Genomic DNA, 25210 nt, shown 5'->3' on the forward strand with positions numbered 1-25210 from the left:
TCTTACCCTAACCTCCTCTGAACCGTGTGGGGGGGCTGGTGACACGGCTGCACTGTACTGACGAAAGCTCCAGCAGTCAGACAGGCAAAGCGCTTAAATGCAATTTTTAAAATTGCCGCCCTCCGGAAGATCCGATTCACGCATGCTCAGTAGCGCGATCGGATCTTCAGTGGAACGCAACGCCACCCGGGCGTGCGTTCCACCTAAACTGCGCATGCTCCCACTTCCTTGCTCAGAAAAGGAAGAACACCATTACATCCTCCGTAACGAGGACCGCTACGGAGGGAAGCCTCTCTCTGCTCACCACCCGGGGAGCAATCGGAGGCAACGAAGACCCCCAGGCAGCAACCGTGCGCCTCACCAGCTAACGAGATGCCGAACTCCTGTCCGGACCGACGATACACCCTGTCCGTCCCTGAAAGGGACAAGAAAAGAACTGTCTACCTCCGGTTCGGCCCCGGTTTTTATGGGTAAGGAGGAGGGGTCCCGGGGCACTTAATTGTTTTTTGTTATCTTTAGATGCATCTTGTCCCGAGAAAAGAACAGTACCCATCGTACTGCCACTGTATGTTGGGAAAAAAATTACAAATGCAAAAATATCCATAAATTTATTTCCCAACAGCATCTCTATATATAAACTGTAAGAGTACTCAATATTCTTTCTTATTATCTCTGCAACTTATTTATCATGTACCAATACATATTGCAGCAATATTAAAATGGGAAGATTAATACTAACGGCACTACCTTTATTGTTCAAAACGTCATATGCGGTCAATATAGGGCTACTGGATACAAGAGGTTAAAGGGTGGCACAAACAAGGACCGTCACATTTAAGTCTCTAAGGAGCCATGTATGTAGGAGATACACAATGGGCAAACTGTGCTCAGAATGTAAACTAGATATATCCTGCGTAAAGATGTTCTCTCTCTCTTGTACTTACCGACCACTAAAAGAAGAGTTGGTCAAGGTTCTAATGGGGAACAGTGTCTGGACCCCTGGGTTTTAATACATATATAAACAACATTTTCTAAGAGTGTATGCTTGTTTAATTTATGGCTTTAGTTCACATTATGTTTTCTCTAAAGTTAATAAGGGACTTACAGAAATGATATGTAGATCTTATAAAGGGCAGACTGTCTGGAAAGCTCCAGGAAAGCAAAGAAAAGATAAAATGCAATAAAACCCTGCAAATCGACTTTACTGACTAAAATGCATTTAAACAGCTTAAGGCAAGTTATGTTTTCAATGTCCCCAAAATTTTGAAAGGGCACTTTGTACTTCAAAAGTTATAGGAGTGACAGGCACTGCTTGCAGACAGCAATCGGGTAACTGACAAAATCAGGTCAGTCTGGTGGGAATATGGTTAGTCAACGCATGCAATCTACACTGCTTGCGCTTATCATTCTCTTATTAAAGCTGGGGAATTCTCCAGTTTCATTACAATTACCATTGGTGTTAAGAGTGCTTATCTGATTAATGCCCTCCTTATATAGTTGCTAAGTGTTGTTGACTAACCTTAGATAATCCATTTGAACAATTTTGTGATGTTTAAGTCTCACTAATGTTATTAGTTATAAAAAAATATATATAAAATTTATTGACAAGGTTGCGTTTGGTAAAAATATACAGAATTCAATACCTTGTTTTGCTCTGCAAGCCACCTTCAGCATCGGAATATTCAGAGTCACTACTGCTTGCATTGAGAAATCTTTGACAAGAAGCACGAGGATCCTTTGTTACAAGGCTAAATTTAGACTTGACAGGAGATTGTTGCGGTCCTAAATATTGGGTGTAAGGTGCATCCTCTGCACTTAACTTCAGTTTTTCTAGATCATGGCTCACTTCTTCCTCAACTTCCACTTCGTTCTTTATCTCTTCTCCCTGTGGTGCCTTTTTGTGTCTGCCTTTGGATTTCTTCTTTTTATTCTGTGTGGAAATTTTTTTTTAAGATATACTTACATGTACATTCTCCTATTTTATGGCACTTCTATAAATAAATATATATGCAAACACCTTGCACCTATAATCTGTATAATTGTGGGGTCAAACATTGGTATTGCACTTCTTGACTAAATTCCTCATTGTATCTATGGATGCTTCTCTGTGTTGCTTTATTGTTTAGGGTGAAATTGCAATTGGTACAGTGGAGTAGCAGATAAGGAATGGGGATAGTCTTGATGCAGTGTTGAGAACGGATTGGAGCAGTGAAAGGGGGAGAGGGAAAGACCAGGATGTAAAATAATCTGAAATAATCCAGACAGGATATTACAAGGGAGTGGATTGATATATTTTGGTTCTTTCTTATGTGACAAATGGGAGAATTAGGGAAATGCTTTTTAGTTAAAGGAAGAAGGATTTGGACAGAGTCAAGTGTGATACCAAGGCATACTCTGTCGGTTAGATAATCTAGTTGTCAGCAGTAAAACATATGTCAGGAATTGTGGACAAAGCAGATGCCTGGATTACCATAAAATTTAGTCTTGGAGATGTTGAGTTTTAGGTAATGGTGCAATTCCTGAAAGACCATTGGTGAGGCGAGAAGAGGGGGTAAAAGGTCAGGAGAAGAAATATAGCTTAGGATGTCATCTGCATGTAGGTGGTACTGGAAGCCAAAGGAAGATACCAGTTGTCCGAGGGAAGAGGTGTAGATGGAGAATAGTAGAGGCCCAAAAATTGAGCCCTAAGGAACACCAACAGATAGTGGTAGGGGGAAGGAGCAAATTCTAGTAAAATAGACAGTGAAAAGTACCTTCAGAAAGGTATGGTTTGAGCCAGGAAAGAGCTGTGTCACGAATGCCATGAAAATGGAGGGTTTGTAGGAGGAGGGGTGGTCAACTGTGTCAAAGGCTGAGAGATCCAAGAGAATAAATAGTTAGAAGTAGCCTTTGGCTTTAGCTGTGAGGCGATTAATAATTTTAGTGAGTACGGTCTCAGTTGAATTCTGTGGACGAAAATGGAAATTTTTTTACTTACCGTAAATTCCTTTTTCCTTAATACAGTGGCAGTACCAGTGGGTAATGTTCTTTCCTAGGGACAAGTAGAATCTAAAGAGAGTAAAGAGTTAAATTGCCCAGAGCCCCTCCTCCTTACCCATAAAACCCGGGACCTCTCGAAGAGAATCAGTAAGTAACAAGACACACACAGAAAGATGCTTGCCAAAATATAAGTTTATTCCACCAAAACAGGGGAGGGAAACCTGTACTGCCACTGTATTAAGGAAAAAGGAATTTACGGTAAGTAAAAAAATTTCCATTTTTCCTGGCATACAGTGGCAGTACCAGTGGGATGTAGCAAGATCCCGGAATTGGGAGGGAAAACGCATCAGGAAACCACAACCTGGAGCACCTTACGCCCAAAATCCGCCGCAGAGGAGGAGAAGATGTCTAGCCGATAATGATGAACGAAGGTGGAGAATGAGGACCAGGTAGCAGCTTTACAGATGTCCTCAGGGGAAGCTGCGGCCTTTTCTGCCCAGGAGGTTGCCATGGCCCTCGTGGAATGGGCCCTGATGGGCCATTGCAGAGTGAGGTTATTGGACTGGTATGCCATCCGGATGGCGTCCACCAACCACCTGGAAATGGATGATTTCGAAGCCGCTCTCCCGGCCGAGCGCCCGAAAAAATTCACAAACAGCTGGTCCGAGGTACGGATGGAGGAGGTACGAGCAATATAAATCTCTAAAGCCCGTTTTACATCCAACGTGTGCCATGCAGACTCTTCAGGAGAGGAAGGAGACGGGAAAAAAGTGGGCAGAATCAAGGGCTGATTGAGACTGGACCTGGAAATCACCTTAGGGAGAAATGAGGGTTTGACATGTAGAACAACCTTATCCTCATGAAAAATGGTGAACTCAGGAGAGGAAGAAAGAGCTTGGATTTCTCCAATTCTCCTAGCCGAGGTAATAGCCACCAGAAAAATCGTCTTCAGCGAAAGCAGCTTAAGGGACACTTCCTCCAGAGGTTCGAAAGGCGCTGAACAGAGAGCATGAAGAACAAGGGAAAGATCCCATGATGGAAAAACAGACCTCCTAGGAGGACGACGAATAAGGGCGGCCTTAAAAAAACGTCTAATAAGCACGTGAGATGCCAAATCCGAGAGAAAAAAATGACTAAGGGACGAAATCTGCCCCTTAAGGGTCGAGACACTAAGGCCCAAAGCCAGACCCTCTTGCAAAAACTGAAGGATGGAGTTGATGGACAGAGGGAAAATCGAACGATTCTTGTCGGAGCACCACAGGAGGAACTTGGTCCACACCCGCAAATAAATTCTGGAAGTAGAAGACCTGACTGAAGACAGAAGAAAATTAGACATATCTTCGTCCAGACCCTGGTAACTCAAAATCAGCCTTGCAACAGCCAGGCTGTCAGACGGAAGACCTGAAGAAGATCCGGAAGGACGACGTTCTCCAGAAGCTGGGACGAAATCGGCAGTTCCCAATAGGAGACGGTCAACTGCCTGAGGAGGACAAACCAACTCCTGTTGGGCCAGTACGGAAGGATGGCCAAAACCCTGGCCTTGTCGAAACGAATCTTCTGCAGCACGCGAGGAATCAGAGCCACCGGCGGGAAGACGTAGGCCAACCGGAAATTCCACACCATGGACAGACCGTCCAGGACATGCGGCGAATCCCATCTGTTGAGAGACGCGAACACCGGAACCTTGCGGTTTAGACGAGTCGCCATCAAATCCACTTCCGGAAGACCGAAACGTGCCACCAACGTGCAGAATGTTTCTGGGGTCAAGGACCACTCCGTCTGAGACCATTTTGACCTGCTTAAATCGTCTGCGATTAAATTGTAGCGGCCTCTGATATGAGTCGCCGAAATATCCGACAAATGAAGTTGGGCCCATTCCATAATCACTGCACACAGAATCTGAAGACTCCGTATCCGCGTCCCACCTTGTTTGTTGACATAGGCGACGGCCGATGCGTTGTCCGATTGGATCTTTACCGCCTGCCCCTCTATGAAGGGCCTGAAGGCCAGGAGTGCCTGAAGAACAGCCTTCAGCTCTCGGAAATTTGAAGAGCGGGCCGCATCCACTGGAGCCCAATCTCCTCTTCGAAAAAGGGAACCTAAATGGGCTCCCCATCCGCGGCCGGAGGCATCTGTAGGGAGAATGATCCAACTTCTGGGACGGAAAGAGAGACCTCTTGTGAGATGGGTCGACTGTTTCCACCAATTTAAGTGGGACAGGACCTGGCCACTTATTGTGAAGGACGAATCCAGGTCCTCTTCTTGCTTGGACCAGCTTGAGAGAATCTGCCACTGCAAGGGACGAAGCTGACACCTTGCCCAAGGTACTGCCGGGATGGAAGCAGTTAGCAGACCCAAGACGCTCATAGCCTTCCTGACCGAGCAAGTTGGACACCTTTGAAGTGCTGCAATTTCCCGTCTTATCTTTATCTGCTTGGGACGTGGAAGATAGACGCAAAGGGACCTTGAGTCCACCAAAAAACCCAGGAACAGAATCTTGGAAGAAGGGATAAGGTAAGATTTTTGCTTGTTTATCAACCAGCCGTGTTGTTCCAAAAAGTTCATTGTTGTGGACAGATCTAGTAACAATTTTTCCCGGGAAGCTGCCATGATCAGCCAGTCGTCCAGGTAAGGAATGATGGAAATATTCTGTTCCCTGAGGTGCGAAGTCAACGGACAAAGAATCTTTGTAAAAACTCGTGGGGCAGATGCCAGACCGAATGGAAGGGCCTTGAATTGATAATGATGCACCCTCTGATTGACCCGTAGAGCAAATCTCAGAAACTTCCTGGATGCCTCGGCTATGGGGACATGAAGATAAGCGTCCTTTAGGTCTAAGGTGACCATCAAATCTCCCTCCTTTAAGACCTGAGTGACTGAGGCGATACTCTCCATCCGAAAATGCTGATAGGGAATGCAGCGGTTGACAGTCTTTAGGTCCAAAACCGGACGAAGGGAGCCGTCCGGCTTCGGCACCAGAAATAACCTGGAATAGACTCCTTGAAACCTGTGGAGAACAGGGACCTGCTCTATAACTCCCTTTTCCAAAAGCTTCATGCTTTCTGAGAACAGCGTCAAATTCTTTGTTACCAAGGGGTAAGATGAAATCTGGAAATGGCGGACCGGAGGACGAAAGAACTCTATCCTGTAACCATGAGAAATAATGCGTTGAATCCACGGATTTTGCGTGGTCTGTTCCCAGGAGAGACTGAAATGCTGCAGGCGACCTCCTACTTTGTCAGAATTTCCTTTTGTCCTGCTTTCTCGGCCGGTCTTGGAATTTCTTATCTCCAAAGGGCCCACGAAAATTCTGAGATCTAGCGGATTGGAGAAAAGGCCTCGGGTTCCTATATGGATATCTACGACTCCACCTAGGTCTTCTATCCTGTGGTAAGGCTCTCTTAGTATCAGAAATCTGTTTTATAAGGTCTTCCAAAGGTGCACCAAACAACTTCTTTTCCAAAGGTAAGTCACAGAGAGCCGCTTTTGAGGCGGAATCAGCCGTCCAAGACCGTAACCACAGGGCTCTGCGCGACACAGAAGACAAAGCCATATTCTTGGCTGATAACTTCAGAGATTCATGCGCCGAATCCACAAAAAAACTGTTAGAGAGCTTTAAGTTCTTTAAAAGCCTAGAAATCTCTGAGTCGGAATCATCCGCAAGACGATCCTGCAAAATCTGAATCCACATGTGCTGGGCTCTAGCCACCGCTGCACTGGATACCGCCACCTTACATTGAGCTCCTGCAGCCTGAAAAATACGCCTGCACGAAGTTTCCGCTCTCCTGTCCATGGGGTCTTTAAGCCCGGACACCTCACCAATAGGGAGAGTAGTCTTTTTAGAGAGCTGGGCCACTTGTACGTCCACTTTGGGGGGCTCATCCCAGGAATATTCCCCTTGAAGCCTGAACAGCTGCTTAAACTGTTTTGAAATGAAAGCTCGCTTCCCAGGGTGCTTCCATTCCCTGGCAATAAGGTCATCCACTTTAGGCAGGACAGGGAAACCCTTAATTCTTCCTATATCATCCTCCAGGAGTAGGCGAGACACCTCCTTGGTGAACTTACGGAGGTCGTGGGGAGGAAAAACCATCTCATCCTCCGAACTGTCACTTGATGAGGACTTAGAGGACCGGGAGATCTCACCCAAGGAAAGGTCAGATGGAGAGGAAGACCTGGACCTCTTGCGCTTGTGAGCTGACCCACTCTTAACTTTCTCCTGGGTCTGAGCCGCGGAGAACTGAAACGCCTCAAATGTCTGCGCCAAATTTTCCTGGAACCACCCAAGGAACGATTGCAGGTCTTTACGCTTCTCAGAAGCAAGCTGTTCAGCAGAGCAGGAGTTACATAATTTTTTCCTGCAGCCATCGGGAAGCGGAGTAGCACATTCAGCACATGTAAAATGCTTAGCTTTAGCAGTGGCTTTTTTGGGAGCTGGAGCAGGTCTCTTATCCTTATCCGGATTTTCTGACGGCACCGGACTAGACATCTGATAAAACAAAAGCAAGTATAAAAGAAATTTTTTTTTTTTTGGAGGGAAGAGGAAAAGAAAGAGCAAAGATAAAAAAAATATCTTACCCTAACCTCCTCTGAACCGTGTGGGGGGGCTGGTGACACGGTTGCACTGTACTGACGAAAGCTCCAGCAGTCAGACAGGCAAAGCGCATTATAAGCAATTTAAAATTGCCGCCCTCCGGAAGATCCGACTCGCGCATGCTCAGTAGCACGATCGGATCTTCGGTGGAACGCAACGACACCCGGGCGTGCGTTCCACCAAACTGCGCATGCTCCCGCTTCCTGAACATCAAAAGGAAGACTCACCACATCCTCCGTAACGCGAACCGCTACGGAGGGACGACCCCTCTCTGCTCACCACCCGGGGAGCAATCGGAGGCAACGAAACCCCCAGGCAGCAACCCGTGCGCCTCACCAGCTTGCCGAAAATGTCCGGACCTGACGATTCCACCTGTCCGTCCCTGAAAGGGACAAGAAAAGAACTGATTCTCTTCGAGAGGTCCCGGGTTTTATGGGTAAGGAGGAGGGGCTCTGGGCAATTTAACTCTTTACTCTCTTTAGATTCTACTTGTCCCTAGGAAAGAACATTACCCACTGGTACTGCCACTGTATGCCAGGAAAAACAAGATTGTAGAAGGTCAATCATAGAGTTCGGACAGAGAAACTTAGTTAATTATTATTTAAGTGGTTCTAAGAGTTTGGATGGTAATGAGAGAAGGGAAACTGGCCGATAGTTTAATAGGGATGTGGGATCAAGGGAAGGTTTCTTTAGGATGGGAGAGGAAAAAAGATTAAAGACATTGGTTAGGGTTGGGGTAAGGACACTAGAAAGGCATGGTAGGCAATGTGAAGGTGCAGGGTGGGATAACGAGAGGACATCAGAAGCTTCAGTGGGTTAGACAGGAGTGAAGCAGGCGAGGGTGGCTTATGGTGAGGAGGGAGATCAAGGTACCATATGATTACCATATGGTACCATTTGGGAGGGTGTTATCCCTGATGGTGTCAATTTTGTTTTTAGTGTAGGTGTATTAATGAATAAATAATAGTTAGACAGGAGGTTGTACACATGCTGTGCGTCCAAGTGGTCCTTCAACGGTACACTTATATCCTTCAGAGCCAGCTCTGCCATTGCACACTCTGTGGCCACCAAAGTCGTCAGTTTTGTATTGTTCCTGAGTTGTGCTGACAATCAAAGTCATACATTTTCAGATCCTAGAGCATCAGTACACTCTTTTCTCCGTGTCCTCTGAGCAGAACATTATGGTATCTGTCTCACGGGGATATGGACATCAATGGTGCAGGGGCAGTCCTGGGACCAACAATTCAGTCTCATATCATGTGGCTGGATGTGTCTGCCAGTCCCTGCCCAGTGCCCTACTGCAGATACTGCAGCAGCTCTATTACCCTCTTAACCTCTTTTTGGGGGGAATTAAGTCCTATGCCATGTGGCTGGATGTGTCTGTCTACGCAGTGCCATTCTGCTTCAGTGCCATCACTTGCCTTACTCTGAGGGATCGATTCTTAAAAAAAAAAAAACAATTGGGGGGGGGGAGAGAATTCAGTCACATAGCATGATGGAAGTGTCTAATCATGTCTAATGTGTAGTGCTGCTGTTCCTGGTGGTAGTGGTGTTACCGCAATGCAAAATTTAGTCTGCATTTTTTCCTAAACCATAATATGCTGCTGTAAGTGAAATGTCCATGATGTGCCAGCCCCTCCCCCCTGAAAATATTGCTCAAAATTTTGTTTCATTCTAACCAAAACTGAATCGACTGTGCTCGTCATGCACAAGTCTAATTGTTAAGATACACATATATATATATATATATATATATATATATGTGTATATATATATATATATATATATATATATATATATATATATATATTATAAGAATACATTTTTGCTTGACTACCCCCACTTTATTTACACTAGTACTGAAAAAGGGAATGAGAAAACAAAGCATTTTCTAAAAATCTACTCCATTAATGATTTATATTAGCTGACAGATTATCGATTATACAAATGTAACGATTTACCCCAGTTGGTCGTACAGCAGTCTCATTTTGCTCTGGCTTTGTATGTGATCTTCCATCATACTGAGGTAGAGGAGCTGGATACAGAACCATAGGCATCTCTATATTGAGTCCTGGAAGCCCATACAACATGTATTTCTATAAATAAAAAAAGGTTTAGATGCAATGTAAGGCAGTTGTACTTTACCAAGAGGGAAGGAACAGCCTCCCATTAGAAGTAGTAGAGGTTAATACAGTGAGTTAACTATAAGATATCCCGAGTCTAACACAAGACCAGGGACTAATTATAGTATTGAGTCTCTCAGTTAGGTAAAATGGGCAGACTAGATTCTTATCTGCCGTCATAATCTATGTTTACTATGCAAGTTAAACTACTCATAGATACCTAGTTTAAGGGAAACTGAGCATCCAATCAAATGATATATAGTTGCAAGTTCCTAACCAAAAAGCAACAGGTAACAGGTAAAAAGGTAGCAGAATTATTTTCTTAAAAGTGAAAAACTACTACAAATTTGGTAACATTTAAAAAATAATTATGCAGTGATGTCACCATCAAGGGAGCAATCTAGCTCCAGTAAAATGTAAAACAATCCAAATATACATGTAAATATACAAAACGCACACCTCCCAAATGTGGCCTTTTAGCCCTCAGTATCATTGTACTCAGATGTTGCTGAATGCATATTGGGTGTTGTTTTGCAGTGACATATACCAGGAGCAGTAAATTTATACCTGAAGTGCAATTTTTGTGAAGAAAAAAAAAATCAACAACTTGTAGTAGAATAAGTGCATGGAACATACCAGCATTTTTATGGTTTGATGGGGTAAATTTAATTGGCTGGCTTCAAAGATGTCCCAAATAAGACATGGGAGCAGGATGACCAAATTTGGAAAAAATTGTTTCGAAATAGCAAAATGCTACTTGTATTTATTGTCCTATAACTCGGGGGAAAGGAAAAAAACAAACACATAAAAGCAGTGGGCATTTCTAAACTCAGGACAAATGACAATACATTGAGCAGGTTTTTTCGTTATCTTTTTATACCAATATCCCTCCAATGTTAAACCTTACAGTAGGTACTATGCATTCCAGTAGAAAGCATTCTCTTGGCATCCGTCCATCAGACTTCCAGAAAGTGAGGCGTGATTCATTAATTCAGAGAATATGTTTCGACTTCTCCAGAGTCCAGAGGCAGCGTGCTTTACACTAGTCTAGCCGACATTTGGCATTACGCAGTGATTTTTGATTTGTGTGCAGCTGCTTGGCGACCAAAATCCATTTCAGGAAGCACTTGACACAGCTGAGGTTGCTTCCAGAGGCAGTTTGGAACCCAGTAATGAGTGATGCTACAGGGAATTTTTTGGCACTTCAGCACTCATCAGCCCTGCTCTGTGAGTGCATGTGGTCTACCGCTTCGTGGCTGAGCTATTTTTACTCCTTGATGCAATAACAGAAATAAAGTGGACTGGGCAGATCTAACAAGGCATACATTTCAGCAACTGACTTGTAGCAAATGTGGTATAATATGACAGAGCCACATTAAAAGTCACTGAGCTCTTCAGTGCGGCCCATTCTACAGCTTTTTGTCTATGGAGATAGCATGCCAATGTGCTTTATTTCTTAAACATGTTAATGTTTCAGGGGCTGAAACACCTAAAATCAATAATTAGGAAAGGGTGCACATACTCTATATGACTTAAACCATCTGCTGACCATAATGTTGACCATTGATATGCTCACGTTTTCTTTCACGGGAAAAGGAAAGATTTTTAGCCACCACTGTAACCTCTGGCCTGCAGATACCAAGCCACATTTTTTTCTCTAGAATGGCTATCCCCTAACTGTGTAATCAAGTCATCCGTATAGTGGGCAAATAACTAAAATAATCTTTAGGGGAAAAAATTAACTTGACAACATGTGTGGATAGGTGGCCAGATCAGAGAACGTATATATATATATATATATATATATATATATATATATATATATGTGTTACAAAAATATGCCAAACAAACACACACAATATAGACTTTACGTAGGAAAAAACCCTGGTCCTGAAGGGGTAAAACCATTATTTGTAATTAATTAACTTTAGAATTACCTTAAGAACAGCAAGTAATGATCCTAGTTGTTCTGCTTCTGTCACCACCATCTTGCTTCCATTTAAAATAGACTGAATTCCCTTTAAAGCATTCTGAAGTAGCTACAAAGAAAATCAAATGTACTGTATTAGGTGGTTAACAGATATCATAAAACATTTTGATTTGATAAAGTTGCAGGAAAAAAATTCAGATACATAAGGGTGAAATCAGGTTTTCTTGTTAAAGAAAAAATAACCTAGCAGGAAACAATTTTGAGTCAAAGGGGGAACAAAAATGGCATAAATGACAGCAAATAATGACTGCTGCAAGCTGCAAGACCAGTGGCAGCTGCCAATGGGAGCCACTTCCATGCATGTGATTGCTCTAACAGTCCATCACACGCACATTGCTAACAGCAATGTGTCAACATTGCTATTGGCAGTGATCGTTGCCCTGCCTCACTGTAATGGTGAAAATGAGAGGCAAATAAGTGAGTGAAAATAATTTTCTCATATTTTTAGCTGCTTGATCACTATAACAGAGTGCAGATTTTGTGCAGCAAAAGAGTTGGTTTTTTTGTTACACTTGGGAAATGTCTTAGTGCAGATCCACAAATTTAGGGGGGGAACCCTAGACCCTTTCAAATATGCTATGATAAAAAACATACCATGGTCTATGGGGTGTTTTTTTCTGAAATCAGGACAAACGCTTAAATATATCGATATATCGATATTCTTCCATCTGCACTTGCTAAATATAATATTTTTTCTACAACTTTTTTTCATACTAATAAATGTTTTCCTATATAAACTATATGAACAAAAGCAAGCGGACACCTGTCCATAACACCTATATGAACTTGTTGGACATCCCATTCCAAAACCACAGACATTAATATGGAGTTGTGCAGACAACCACCCCACTTTGTTTGAGCCTCCACTCTTCTGGGAATGCTCTCCTAAGGGTTTTGGAGTGTGTCTGAGGGAATTTGTGCCCATTCAACCAAAACAGAATTTGTGAGGTCAGGCATGAATGTTGGATGAGATTTAACAATCCAATTCATCTCAAACACGTTCAATGGGGGTAAGGTCTGAGCTCTGTGCAGGCCACTCGAGTTCCTCCACACCAAACTTGTTAAACTATGTCATTATGCACAGTGCTGCATAGAAGAGGGAAGGGCCTTCCCCGAAAAGGTGCCATAAAGTTGGAAGCACACAAATGTCAAACTAAGTGGCCTAGCCCAAAGCCTGAAAAATAGCTCCAACACCAAACTTTACGGTAAGCACTTTACATTTTAGTAGGTAGCATTCTGATTTGACCAGCAGACTTCTAGACAGTGAAGTGTGATTTAACACTCCAGAAGACACTTTTCCACTTACTCATTAAAGAAAATGTATCTTCTCCTTACTTATCCTCTTAGAACTCTCCTAAATCTAAAATCCTTCTTTTATGTCTACAATTTGTCTCTTCAAATGTGATCAATTCTTCCCGCTGGCATCCCCAGGATTTCATCTGTGCTGTACCTGTACTTTCGAATTCCCTACATTATTCTGTCAAGACTCTTCCCTACTTATTCTAACTTTAGCCTGTATTCTGAATGACACGGTATTCTCTCACCTTCAAGACTTCTCCATTTGATCCTAAGCTGTCCCTCACTTTCTAATTCTCCCTCCATCTCCTAAGCACACAAGAACAGGGCCCTTTCTTTCTGTATTACAATGTGCAATAATGCCTGTTAATGTACTTACTGTACAAATTGAAATTTCATCCAAAACATCAGGCTTGGACATCTGTAGCACATGCAGAAAAGTATTAAAACACACTGTGCGGTAAGGTTCTTCCAAATATGGTTGTCCAGGTACACTAAAAGAATAATAAAAAAACATTAAAATAGTGTCTGCAGATTATGTCTGGCTTTCACTGACTAAAATCCCAGCTCAATGAAAGCTTATAATATACACAAGCACTGGCCACTTTATTAGGTAAACCTTGCTAGTACCGTATTAAACCCCCTTTTGCCTTCATTCTTCGTGGCATACTTTATACAAGGTGCTGGAAACATTCCTCAGAGATTTAGGCCCACATGGACATGATGGCATCACACAGTTGCTGCAGATTTGTCAGCTGCACATTCATGACACGAATCTCCACCCCATCCCAAAGGTGCTCTATTGGATTGAGATCTGGTGACTGTGGGGACCATTGGGGTACAGTGAACTCATTGTCATGTTCAAGAAACCAGTTTGAGATGATGTGAGCTTTGTGACATGGTGCATTATCCTACTGGAAGTTGCCATCAGAAGGGATAGACATGGTCAGCAACAATACTCATGTAGGCTGTTTAAATGATGCTCAATTGGTACTAAGGAGCCCAAACTGTGCCAAGAAAGTGTCCCCCACACCATTACACCTCCAGCTTGAACCTTTTATACAAGGCAGGATGGATCCATGCTTTCATGTTTACACCAAAGTCTGACCCTGCCATCTGAATGTCGCAGCTGGAATCCAGACTCAAACTGAGCCATGTTCTTCCAGTCTTCCGTTGTCCAATTTTAGTGAGCCTGTGCGAATCGTAGCCTCAGCTTCCTGTTCTTAGTTGACAGGAGTGGCACCCGGTGTGGTCTTCTGCTTCAAGGTCTGACATGTTGTGCGTTTAGAGATGGTATTCTGGATGCCATGGTTGTAACGAGTGGTTATTTGAGTTACTGTTGCCTGTCAACTCGAACCAGGCTGCCCATTCTCCTCTGACATCAACAAGGTACTTTCGTTCACACAACTGCCGCTCACTGGATATTTTCTCTTTTTCGGACCATTCTCTGTAAACCCTAGAGATGGTTGTGCAAAGAAAAATCCCAGTAGATCAGCAGTTTCTGAAATACTCAGACCAGCCCATCTGGCAACCATGCCACATTCAAAGTCACTTAAATCCCCTTTCTTTCCCAATCTGATGCTCGGTTTGAACTTCAGCAAGTTGTCTTGACCATGTCTACATGCCTAAATGCAGTGAGTTACTGCCATGTGATTGGCTGATTGGCTATTTGTGTTAACACACAATTGAACAGGTGTACCTAATAAAGTGGCCTGTGTGTATATTATAATATATATATATATATATATATATATATATATATATATATATATATATATATATATATATATATATATATATATATATATATATATATATATATATATATATATATCTTACACACACACACACATCATACCCACTTTTTATGCATATGCTGGGTGTAGCCTTTACCTTTCTTTTCTGGTACAAATGCATGAAGTTAATTGCCACGATTCCCTCTATGCATCTGCATCGCTTCCACCATCCTAGCCCCTTGGCTTGCAGGAGATGTGTGACCAAGGTAGTAGAGGACTGCATTGGGAGGCGGGTCCCGCCAAAAAACTTCCGGGCGGGAGCGGGCGGTCAGGCACTGTGCCTGTGGGTCCCGGTAATCCCGCGCAGTCCCGCAAGGCTGCCTTCTCGCTGCTCCCTTACAGTGTCTCCTCTCTTGCTCCGCCCAGGAACAAAACGGAGTCATGTGATGTCACTTCCCATGACTCTTCCTTGTTCCTGGGCGGAGCAAGAGAAGAGACGCTGTGAGGGAGCAACTCGAGGGCAGCCTTGCGAGACTGCGCGGGAAATCTGCAGTTCAGGTAAGGAGGTGGGCGTGATTGACCTGCAGGAGCGGGCGGGAGTGGAACACCCACATTGCGGGATTGGGCAAAAAAATCAGCGGGAGCGGGATTGAAAAAACAGTCCCACGCAGGGCTCTACAAGGTAGCTTGAAGCAGCCAAAGCACTGCCACTAAAATCAACACTTACCTAGCCAGGGCTAAAGCTGACCGTCGGTAGGTATACCACATTAACATTAACAGAGTTTGTATTCTACCCACGAAAGCACAAGGTGGAGATTAGAAATGGATGATCTATGACTGCCATCAGTATCCCTACCTCATGAACCACAGGTAAATAATCTTTTCTGAAAACTGAATTTTATCACCACCTTCTGTGACAGAACATCAGTACTCCACTCACAATATATTTCTGTCTCGACAGCATTTATCCAGCTTTGCATGCACAGGAAAATGCACTTACCTGATACACAGATTAGCCATGCAGTGCAGACAAGCTCTCCATAACTCTAGGTCACACTTACTGGAATCGCTTATCTGTATTAGGATGCCAGACTTCCCCAATAAATCAGGAAGATACTGTAAAAGAAGTCAGTTGTTTCATTGTAACAAAATGTTAAAAAATACATTTTAGGAAGAGTATCTTATCATAGTGTAATGACGCATGTTCAATTCAGTAAACGTTTACTGATATACACACAGAGAGGGCCATCATTATCTAAATCAACAGTTAACTTTTCTCTCCTCCCCCACCTTGACGAAGTCTGCCCGAACTAGTCAACGAATGTAGTGCCCAGAAGAGAATTGTGATGCAAAGGGGTAAATATTGTGATGAAGGCATGTCGGTGTAAGGGTTGTTATGAAAAGGGTTAATATGTTGTTTTTATTGTATTCTCTTTGTAAAAGCATAATAGGATATTTAAACCAAAGTGATGTCATGTGGAATGTTCTAGTGGGATTGGACAAGGAGAACAGGAAGAAGAAAAAGAAAGCATGAGGATCAGAAAGAGGGCAAGAGGTAGAGCTGGAAGAAAGTGGGCGAGGAGAGACTGAAGAGTGGTGAAAACAGAAAAGAACGATAAAGAATAGAATACAGAAAAAGGGGGTAAGAGGAAAGATAGGAGAGAAGAAAAAAAGTGCATGTCATTCTTATGATGTGTACATACACATGTAAATAAAGTATATTTTTTATTGACACATTTATTTAAAGACTGGCATTATTAGCGTCTAGAATGAAAAATGTTCTCAATTACAACAGTAGCAATATTTTGTTAAATGTATTACCTTCTGGCATTTATGTCCATTATTGTACACTAAAGCTGCTAAAGCATGGAGGATATCCACATGGGTCCATGAGCTGCAATGTTTTAATGCAGAAATGCAAAACACAAGAAGAAAATCCAAGTTTTTCTCATCAACTATAATCTGTCAAAGGCAAAAATAACAATCAATCAGATGTGTAAAATAGTAAATTGTATACATTATAATTATACTTCCAACAGAAGTGCTACTTTGTCCTATAATGCATGTAAGTAAAAGTAGCTGAATGCCTTACTAACAATATATAATTTGAACCCAGGTGCTAATCGGCTAGCATACGAACAAGTCCAAATAGTAATCGATGTTCCAGTCCCTCACAGGAGACTTATCAAACCCAGAGAGTGATGATTACTATTTGGAGTGTGTGTATATATTTGGAACATTAATTAAATTAACTTTTTTGGTTACAATCACTGCAATATCTGCTTCAAGCAAACTGAGAAGTACATTAAATTGCAGGTAAATGTTTGGCTTCTGATGAATATCCTCATATCCATTTGTCTCTTTGCCCATCACCCAGCTTTGTACAGGAGATGAGCCAGCCAGTCAACTCCAGCGCTGGTTAGGCAAACACTGTACATGGAAAAGCACTCCCATTGATTTGTTGCTTTCCTGACACTCTATGGCTGCTTCAAGCAGTCAATTATTGACAAGAAGAGGAGAGCATCTGCAGCTCTGTAGGTGCAAATTTCACCTCAGGTAAATGCTTTAATATGTATTCTTTACAAAAAAAACATTAATAGGAATAACTGTATTTACTCGATTATAAGACGACCCCTGAAAATTTTAATACTAATTTTGAAAAGAAAAAGCTTGAATATAAGACTACCCTATAGGAACAGTTTTACTAGTAAATATTAATTCACATGTAAACAATTTTTTCATATTTAATTAACCCCTTCAATACCAGGGGTTTTTGGTACCTCAAAGCCCGGAGCAATTTAGCAATTTTTGCGCTGTCGGTTCAGCGATGATTCTCTTTTCCTGTGAATAGTGTACCCATATAAACTATATATTGTTTTTTCAAGGAGAGATAGAGCTTTCTTTTGATACCATAGTTGGATGATTAGCTGAAAATTTAGAATTAGAAATTTAGTAAAGACTAGCAAAAATTAGAAAAAAACATCTAAGTTTTTTTACATTTTCCCTCTGAATCCTCACAAAATTAGGTAAAGAGACAGAAAATTCCATCCAGATTTATCAATTCAGGTGTCCTGATTTCAGAAATACCTAATTTATATAGATTTTCCATATTTTCCCAGCACATATAGGCAACATACTATAAGGTGTACATTACTTTATACAAAGCCGTTACATTTTTTCATTAGGTATGATGGGACTGCAACTCTAATAAATAAAACAAAAACACCCACAAAGGTATATATTTCTGTAATGCAGACAATCCAGGCTATCCTATCAGGGGTATTTGGGCACTCTACATGCAGGTATTTGGCCACCAATCACTGTCAAAGGTGGCCACAGAAATTAGTTCCTGCACTTTTTTCACCAACGCGTCTTAGTATTTTGTAGTATTCTTAGGATTTTTTGTACAGGGTATGTATCCTAAATTGTTCAGCCGCCTCTCCTGATTACGGAAATACCCCACATGCCTAATTTTTTTGTGGTTTTCTGGACTTTACAGGGCACAAACAGGACCATGCGCGTTATAGATTCCAAACGTGAAATTTTCACATTTTGCTTTAGTAGACCAATGTTTCATTTTGGGCTGCTTAGCACCCCCCTAATTCTAAATACCCCCATAAAAGTATATATTTATGTAAAGCAGACAACCCAGAGAATCTCATCAAGAGCATTTGGACAATTTCCATGCAACCATTTGGCCGCTAATCACTGTCAAAGTCAGCCGTTGCTCTAATTTTGTGCACTTTTTTCACCAACACTTCTGTGTTTCTGAGGATATTTTGTACAGGGTATGTGTTACGGCAGAGAAATACAGCCTAAAGTGTACAGCCGCCTCTCCTGATTTCGAAAATACCCCACATGCCTAGTTTTTTTGTGGTTTTCTGGAAATTACAGGGCATAAGTTGTAACGTGCCGGCAAACTGGATCACGGTGTGTGCTAAGCCAATGCTATCTATGAAGCAGCTTAGCAGTCCCACAGGAGAACATGTTCCCATATAAGTATACATTTTTGGAAAGCGGTCTACCAGAGTATTTCACCAGTAGCATTTGGACAATTTTCATGCAACCATTTGGCCACCAATCACTGCCAAAGTCAGCCGTTGCTCTAATTTTGTGCACTTTTTCCACCGACACTTCTATGTTGCTGAGGACTTTTGGCACAGGGTATGTGTTACGGCAGAGAAATACAGCCTAAAGTGTACAGCCGCCTCTCCTGATTACGGAAATACCCCACATGCCTAGTTTTTTGTGGTTTTCTGGGCATTACAGGGCACCCACCACCTAAACCCAAATTTTTTTTTTTATTATTTTTATTTATGGTTTTTTTTTTAGTTTTTTTTTTTGAAGATCGTGAGGAGTAAAGGGTTAATTTAGGGTTAGGGTTATGTACTGATTTTTTTTTATTTTTTTTCTGCAACTCTGCACGATGCTCTGTCTCTCTCTCTCATCACAGTGATCATGTGACATTGCTGCCGGATGTGTGGCTAATAACATACCGGAGGGAATGCCCGATCGGGCATAGATCTGTAACAGTTTACCGGCATTCATGCCGATAACTGTTACAGCTCCCTCATCGGAGCTATCGGGTAGCCCAGCAGGGTCTAGACAGACCCTGCAGGGGATACCCTGCACTCCTGAGTAGTTCTGGGTGACGTCAGTAGTGACGTCACCCGGAAGGGAAAGCCTGATCACGCGATCGGGCATTTCCAACCTCATCTGAGTGAAAGGGTAGGCCAGCAGGGTCTAGACAGACCCTGCAGGGATACCCTGTCCTCCTGTGAACTTCCAGGTCACATCAGTAGCGACGTGACCTGGAAGGGAAAGCCTGATCGCGCGATCGGGCATTTCCAGCTGTAACAGTTTACCGGCATTAGTGCCGGAAACTGTTACAGCTCCTCATCTGAGTGATCGGGTAGCCCAGTAGGGTCTAAACAGACCCTGCTGGGCTACCCGATCCTCCCGTGAACTTCCAGGTCACGTCAGTAGTGATCGCGCATTTCTATCTGTAACAGCTTTCCGGCTTCGCGCCGGAAGCTGTTACAGGAGATCGGGCAGCAGAAAGCCAGCGACGCTGGCTTCTGCTGCCAGGGGGGAGTCCAGGCTGTCAAACGACAGCCAGGTCTCCCGTGCAGCGGCAGGGATGTGACCCTGACGCTGCACGAAGGGCTAGACGTACCGGTACCCCCCACTTATGCACATCAGCCCCCCCCCTGGCTTGCCAATTATACCCCCTAATTGTCATGTCATTATTCATGTCACACTGGCGCTTCGTCATAGAAGCCCCGACGGAAGTGCCAGAGGTTGTCTGCACGCATCACGCAGATGTTCACCGGCGGCCAGAGAGGAGGATCCAGGTCCCCTCCAGCATTGCTGGGGATCTGGTCTTAGACTTATAGTCAGACCTCTATTTCATTAATTAAAATAAAAGTAAACTTGAGTGTTACCAATAAATATCACATTTCTAACTACTGGCTTTGGACTAAACTACCATTACACTCAACATTCACACCAAATAATCACACTTTCTTGTCAAGACTTAAACACTAAGTTTATTTCACAGAACTTTGTTAACAATAATAATAATATATTGGGATATACAATTAACTAGGCTGGGTTTTTTTCCCTTTTATAACCTTCCTGAACGAGGTGGTTTTAACATTTTGTGGTGCTCATGCTTCTCTCTCTCCTATAGTGTACCCACACAAGTTACCTATTGTTTCTGGACAAGAAGGGCGTGGTTTAGATTATTATTATTTAGCCTTATTTTGATATCATCCAATTTACTATAAAAAAAAACAAAAAACCCAAAAGAAATACCCAATGTTTTCATGTTGGTGTGCAATTTATAGAGCAGTAAGTACAAATAGCATTTTGCCATTTCAGAATATTTTTTTCCCCCAAATCCTGTAATCCTGCCTCATGTCTAGGTATGAAATTACATGTCGCTTCAAACCCAATATGTGTTCAGCAACATCTATCAAGTACAGTGATGCCACCCATGCATAGGTGTGTTAGGTTGTTTGGGGGCTAAGGACATATACAAATTCCAGGTTGAGAAATGGAATTTTGTATCTGGTCATTCTGCCCCATGTCCTATTTGGGATATCTTTGAAGCAGGGTTTTTTTTTGGGGGGGGGGGGTTTAAACTAGGCTCCCCAGGGTTTTTCAAATGCTGTTTTTTTTTAACACTTGCCATGCACTAATTCATTCATCAGCCTTTGCCAAAATTTGTGGTATTCACATTTTGTGTTGTTTCACACAAATTGTATTTTAGTTATAAATTGGTATGTGTCACTGTTGAACACCACTTCATTATGTGTCCAGCAACATCTCCTGAGTACAGTGATACCACCAATGCATAAATCAGGATGTTTGGGGCTTTTTAGAAGTGGATAGTTCCCTTAATGGTGACATCACTGGGGAATTGTTATTACATGTTATCACATTTTAATTTATTTTAACTCCTTCAAGACAGGGACATACCTGGTACTTCCGGGTCATAGGTCACCGCCAGACCGGGACGTACCAGGTACGTCATCAATGATGCGCGATCCAGCGTCGCTATGAATGCTGGGATCGCGAGTGGCGGCTGCTACTGACCGCTGGGTGTCCCCAGTGATCCGTAGCAGCCGCTCCCCCACAATTTGGTTCACGTGATCGCTTTGAAGCGAATCACGAGCACGGATTCAAAATATTTTTTTAAAAACTGTGGTCTTCAAGGGAAGACGCAGTACGCAAACACCGGTCCTGAAGGGGTTAAACACTAATATAAATTTTTTACTAATTGCATTGTAATTGTAAGCTGGGCTCCATTGACTTGCATTGTTGAATGCAGTACCCTCTTGGGAAACTTTTTTTTATTTTTGAGTGGGCACAACCATCTTGCGAGAAGCAAAATATTTCGCTATGGTGAATTACAGTGAATCCCAACTTTAACCTAATATCACACCCAAACAAATTTTGCTATCTTTTAATACATATACTTAGCAGCAGCCTGCCTTTCTAAATTATTACCAAAAAAGTATGCATGTGTTAGGTAAGTTATTTCTACCAATACAAACCCTTTTTAAATTTGGCCAAACTGGTTTACTTTCTTTCTTTAAGGGCCTATTATTTTGTTTGCCTAACCCCCTCGAGACTGATGACATAACAGGTACGTCACAAAAACTGCATTTGTCCATGTTCTCTGCCTCTCTCCTTATCACTGTGATGGTGAGTTGGAGACAGAGAATTGTAAGGAAACAGTGCACCCCAGTGTGCCAAGCCTCAAATGTATTAACCCCTTAAAGACCAGGGATATTTTGCACTACAAGACCAGAGCATTTTTATTGTTTTTGAAATGTCTTTCTCTAACTGTAACCCCTCTCTCTCGAATTTTATACATTTTTTGGTTCAAATAGGGCTTTCTTTTAAAACCATTATTTATATACGACACTTGTAGAGAAGAGAATTTATCACGTGGCAGGAGATGCATACATTAGAACACATCTCCTGCATAGCAAATAGATGGTGGCAGCCAGGCCCGGACTGGCCGTCGGGCATTTGCCCCTTAAGCCCGCAGAAACTGTGACCGGGCCCGCTACTACAGCTACTTACCTGGCAGACGCGCGTGAGCAGCATCTCTTCTATTGCCAGGGGGACGCAGGAATCCAACGGAGTCACGTGACATACGTCACGTACGTCACATGACCCTGCTGCGCGTCTGCTTCCCCTGTGCAGTAGTAGAGCAGGTTGTCTGCGGAAGTCTCCAAGCGGCGCGTACATCATCAGTTCAGGTAAGGGGGTGAGGGAGGCTTTATGAAGGAATATGTGAGATTGAGTGAATGAGTATCTGTGAAGGAGTGAGTGAATTAATGCATTCTAATTCTGTCTAATTCTGGGACTATACATTATGTATTTATGTATGAGTATATGTCTAGTGGCATGTGTATATGTGTTTATGTATTCCTTAGGGCAGTTTTTAAACCCAGTTCTTAAAGGACACCAATGGTCCAGGTATTATGAATCTCACAATTTCAATAGATTGTAATAGTTAGAAAATTCTGCACTGTTGGTCTGTCTAAAGGTTGAAAACTACTGCCTTAAGTATATTGTGCAAAGATGCCACAGGCAGGCTGTTTTGGGGGCAAAGATGCCACAGGCAGGCTGTTTTGGGGGCAAAGATGCCACAGGCAGGCTGTTTTGGGGGCAAAGATGCCACAGGCAGGCTGTTTTTGGGGCAAAGATGCCACAGGCAGGCTGTTTTGGGGGCAAAGATGCCACAGGCAGGCTGTTTTGGGGGCAGCGACCATCACATAAATCAATACCAAAGTGAAAGCGTCCGTGGAAACCCTCCGGATGCGGGTGTCAGTGTGGCAGAGCCTGTCCTGGTGTTTGGGTGTTAGTGTGGCAGAGCCTGTCCTGGTGTGTGTGTGTTTGGGTGTCGGTGTGGCAGAGCCTGTCCTGCTGTGTGTGTAGGTGTCAGTGTAGCAGAGCCTGTCCTGGTGTGTGTTTGTGTATGAGTGTTGGTGTAACAGAGCCTGTCCTGGTGTGTGTGTGTGTGTGTGTATATGGGTGTTGGTGTGACAGAGCCTGTCCTGGTGTGTGTACGAACACAGAAAAAACCCCAGCACTCCAATCAGCTTCCAATCCTTAGGTAACTTTATTCAGAGAAAGCTCAAAAGGCCCTGTTTGGCCAAAATGTTGCTTTTTTTGTTTTGCTTTCTCTGAATAAAGTAACCTAAGGATTGGAAGCTGATTGGAGTGCTGGGATTCTTTTCTGTGTTCGTATACTTCAAGAGGGTTTATGCTGTCCCTTTTTTGCTGCTAGTACCCAGCTTCCTGGGAGTTGAGTGTTGAACCATTTTTTCTTTTTTTAACTGTCCTGGTGTGTGTGTCTGGTGTTGGTGTGGCAGAGCCTGTCCTGGTGTGTGTTTGGGTGTCGGTGTCGCAGAGCCTGTCCTGGGGTGTGTGTCTGGGTGTCGGTGTGGAAAAGCCTGTCCTGGTGTGTGTGTTAGGTTATGCGTTTCCTTAATTTACAGTAGGAACTATTTCATTTATACTTATCCAGAGATAAAACGCCCTCCTGAATTTGTAGTGACTTCAGGGGACAAAACATTCAAGGCCCTGAAATCATTTAGTGGAAAAGATAAGGTACTGTGTTATTTACTGTATAATATTTATTTCAAGGATTAGTCGCACTAAATTGTGGCTTCAGGCTTCCCGTGTTGAATGACCAAGTATTATGCATGTGTATGTACATATATATGTTTTTTTCATAAAAATGGGCTGCTCAGTCTGAAATGCCCGGGCCTATTTTTTGTCCCAGTCCGGGCCTGGTGGCAGCTAAAGGGGCTAAATTAATATGTGGGGGATTCAGCAGAACCCACCCCCATGCATTTGCACGTTAAAGTACATGATGCCTGGAGCGTCTATTTAACACACATGTGGCAATAGGGTAACTGTGTATCATTTCCAACTTTTCACCTTTGTGTTTCTCTGTATCCATCCTGACCCTGACAGAATAAGATTGTTGCCTTAATGTAGGCCTTCTGTCCATTCCACTAATAAGTGCACATCCCCCCCCAAATTAGAACAATCTGGACCATTACCATGGCTACTACACGGGTGACTAGGAAATCCAGTGTGAACAAATACAGATTTGCAGATCTAAAAATCTAAAGAGCTACTGTACCTGTAGCCTATTTAGCAAATAGTGGATTAGCCGGCATACTTTGCTGACAAGATGTTCTTGACTGAGCTGAATTAGACGACAAGCTTGAGATAGCAGTTTGCAAACCTCCTGGAACAACAATGAAAATTATGATCTACTGACAAATATAAAGCGCTATAAAACCAACACAAATAAGTCAAACTGAAGGCAATGTTCCGCACCTCCTCTCTTATCCACTTGACCCCGTACGTGAAATCCTGCGAGATGAGCTGATCCAGAAGGAGGTTTATCTCTGTGCGAAAGCTCTCGGTGTCAGAAGGCGTGAGGCTACATAGTTTAGTTAAATACACCTGAAAGACTTTCGCCTCGTCGGGCTCAATACTGAAGTTCACGCCGACATGAGTAACTTGCAAATCGCTAAGAGGAGCAGGCGACTCTTTTCCACGCGGCATCTCCACGAAATCTTCCGTTGCTTCTTGAGACGCCATTTTCTTCTAGGGCGACAGGTTACTAAGGAAACCAAAGGTCACTTCCGTAATTTGCTGCGACGGCGGGAACGTCAACGAAATTCCTGTCACATGAACGTTGCATCCTGCAACATTACGTCATTGTACACTGTTATAGATGTAGGAGGGTTATTGGTCTTTCACATTCTTTTGTGGCAAAACAATATAGACTTTAGCTACTGTCTGCTCAATGTTGAACACTTATGAAAATTGTATATATATATATATATATATATATATATATATATATATATATATATATATATATATATATATAATCTCATAGGCGCACCCTCAGATCTAATAGTCATTGAATGACCTGACACCCCTAGGAGAG

At 42.8% G+C, this 25210-nt stretch overlaps 1 protein-coding gene across 1 annotated transcript in view; it reads right to left on the bottom strand.

The window, feature by feature from the left end:
* The window catches only part of LOC149298400 (HEAT repeat-containing protein 6-like), a 55826-nt gene extending 30971 nt beyond the window's left edge, over positions 1-24855 (bottom strand). Inside the window, exons 1-8 of the mRNA XM_089487570.1 lie at positions 24589-24855; positions 24389-24496; positions 16537-16677; positions 15716-15831; positions 13359-13473; positions 11631-11732; positions 9532-9666; positions 1644-1930 (exon numbers count right to left, since the gene is read on the bottom strand). Of these exons, the coding sequence (XP_089343696.1) occupies positions 1644-1930; positions 9532-9666; positions 11631-11732; positions 13359-13473; positions 15716-15831; positions 16537-16677; positions 24389-24496; positions 24589-24855 (1271 nt within the window). The remainder of the gene's footprint in view (positions 1-1643; positions 1931-9531; positions 9667-11630; positions 11733-13358; positions 13474-15715; positions 15832-16536; positions 16678-24388; positions 24497-24588) is intronic.
* Between the last annotated feature and the right edge of the window lie 355 nt (positions 24856-25210).

Source organism: Sceloporus occidentalis, unplaced genomic scaffold, assembly GCF_023333645.1.
Source record: "Sceloporus occidentalis isolate IW3139 unplaced genomic scaffold, rSceOcc1.0.p SCAF_33, whole genome shotgun sequence".
In the NCBI taxonomy this organism is placed as follows: domain Eukaryota; kingdom Metazoa; phylum Chordata; class Lepidosauria; order Squamata; family Phrynosomatidae; genus Sceloporus; species Sceloporus occidentalis.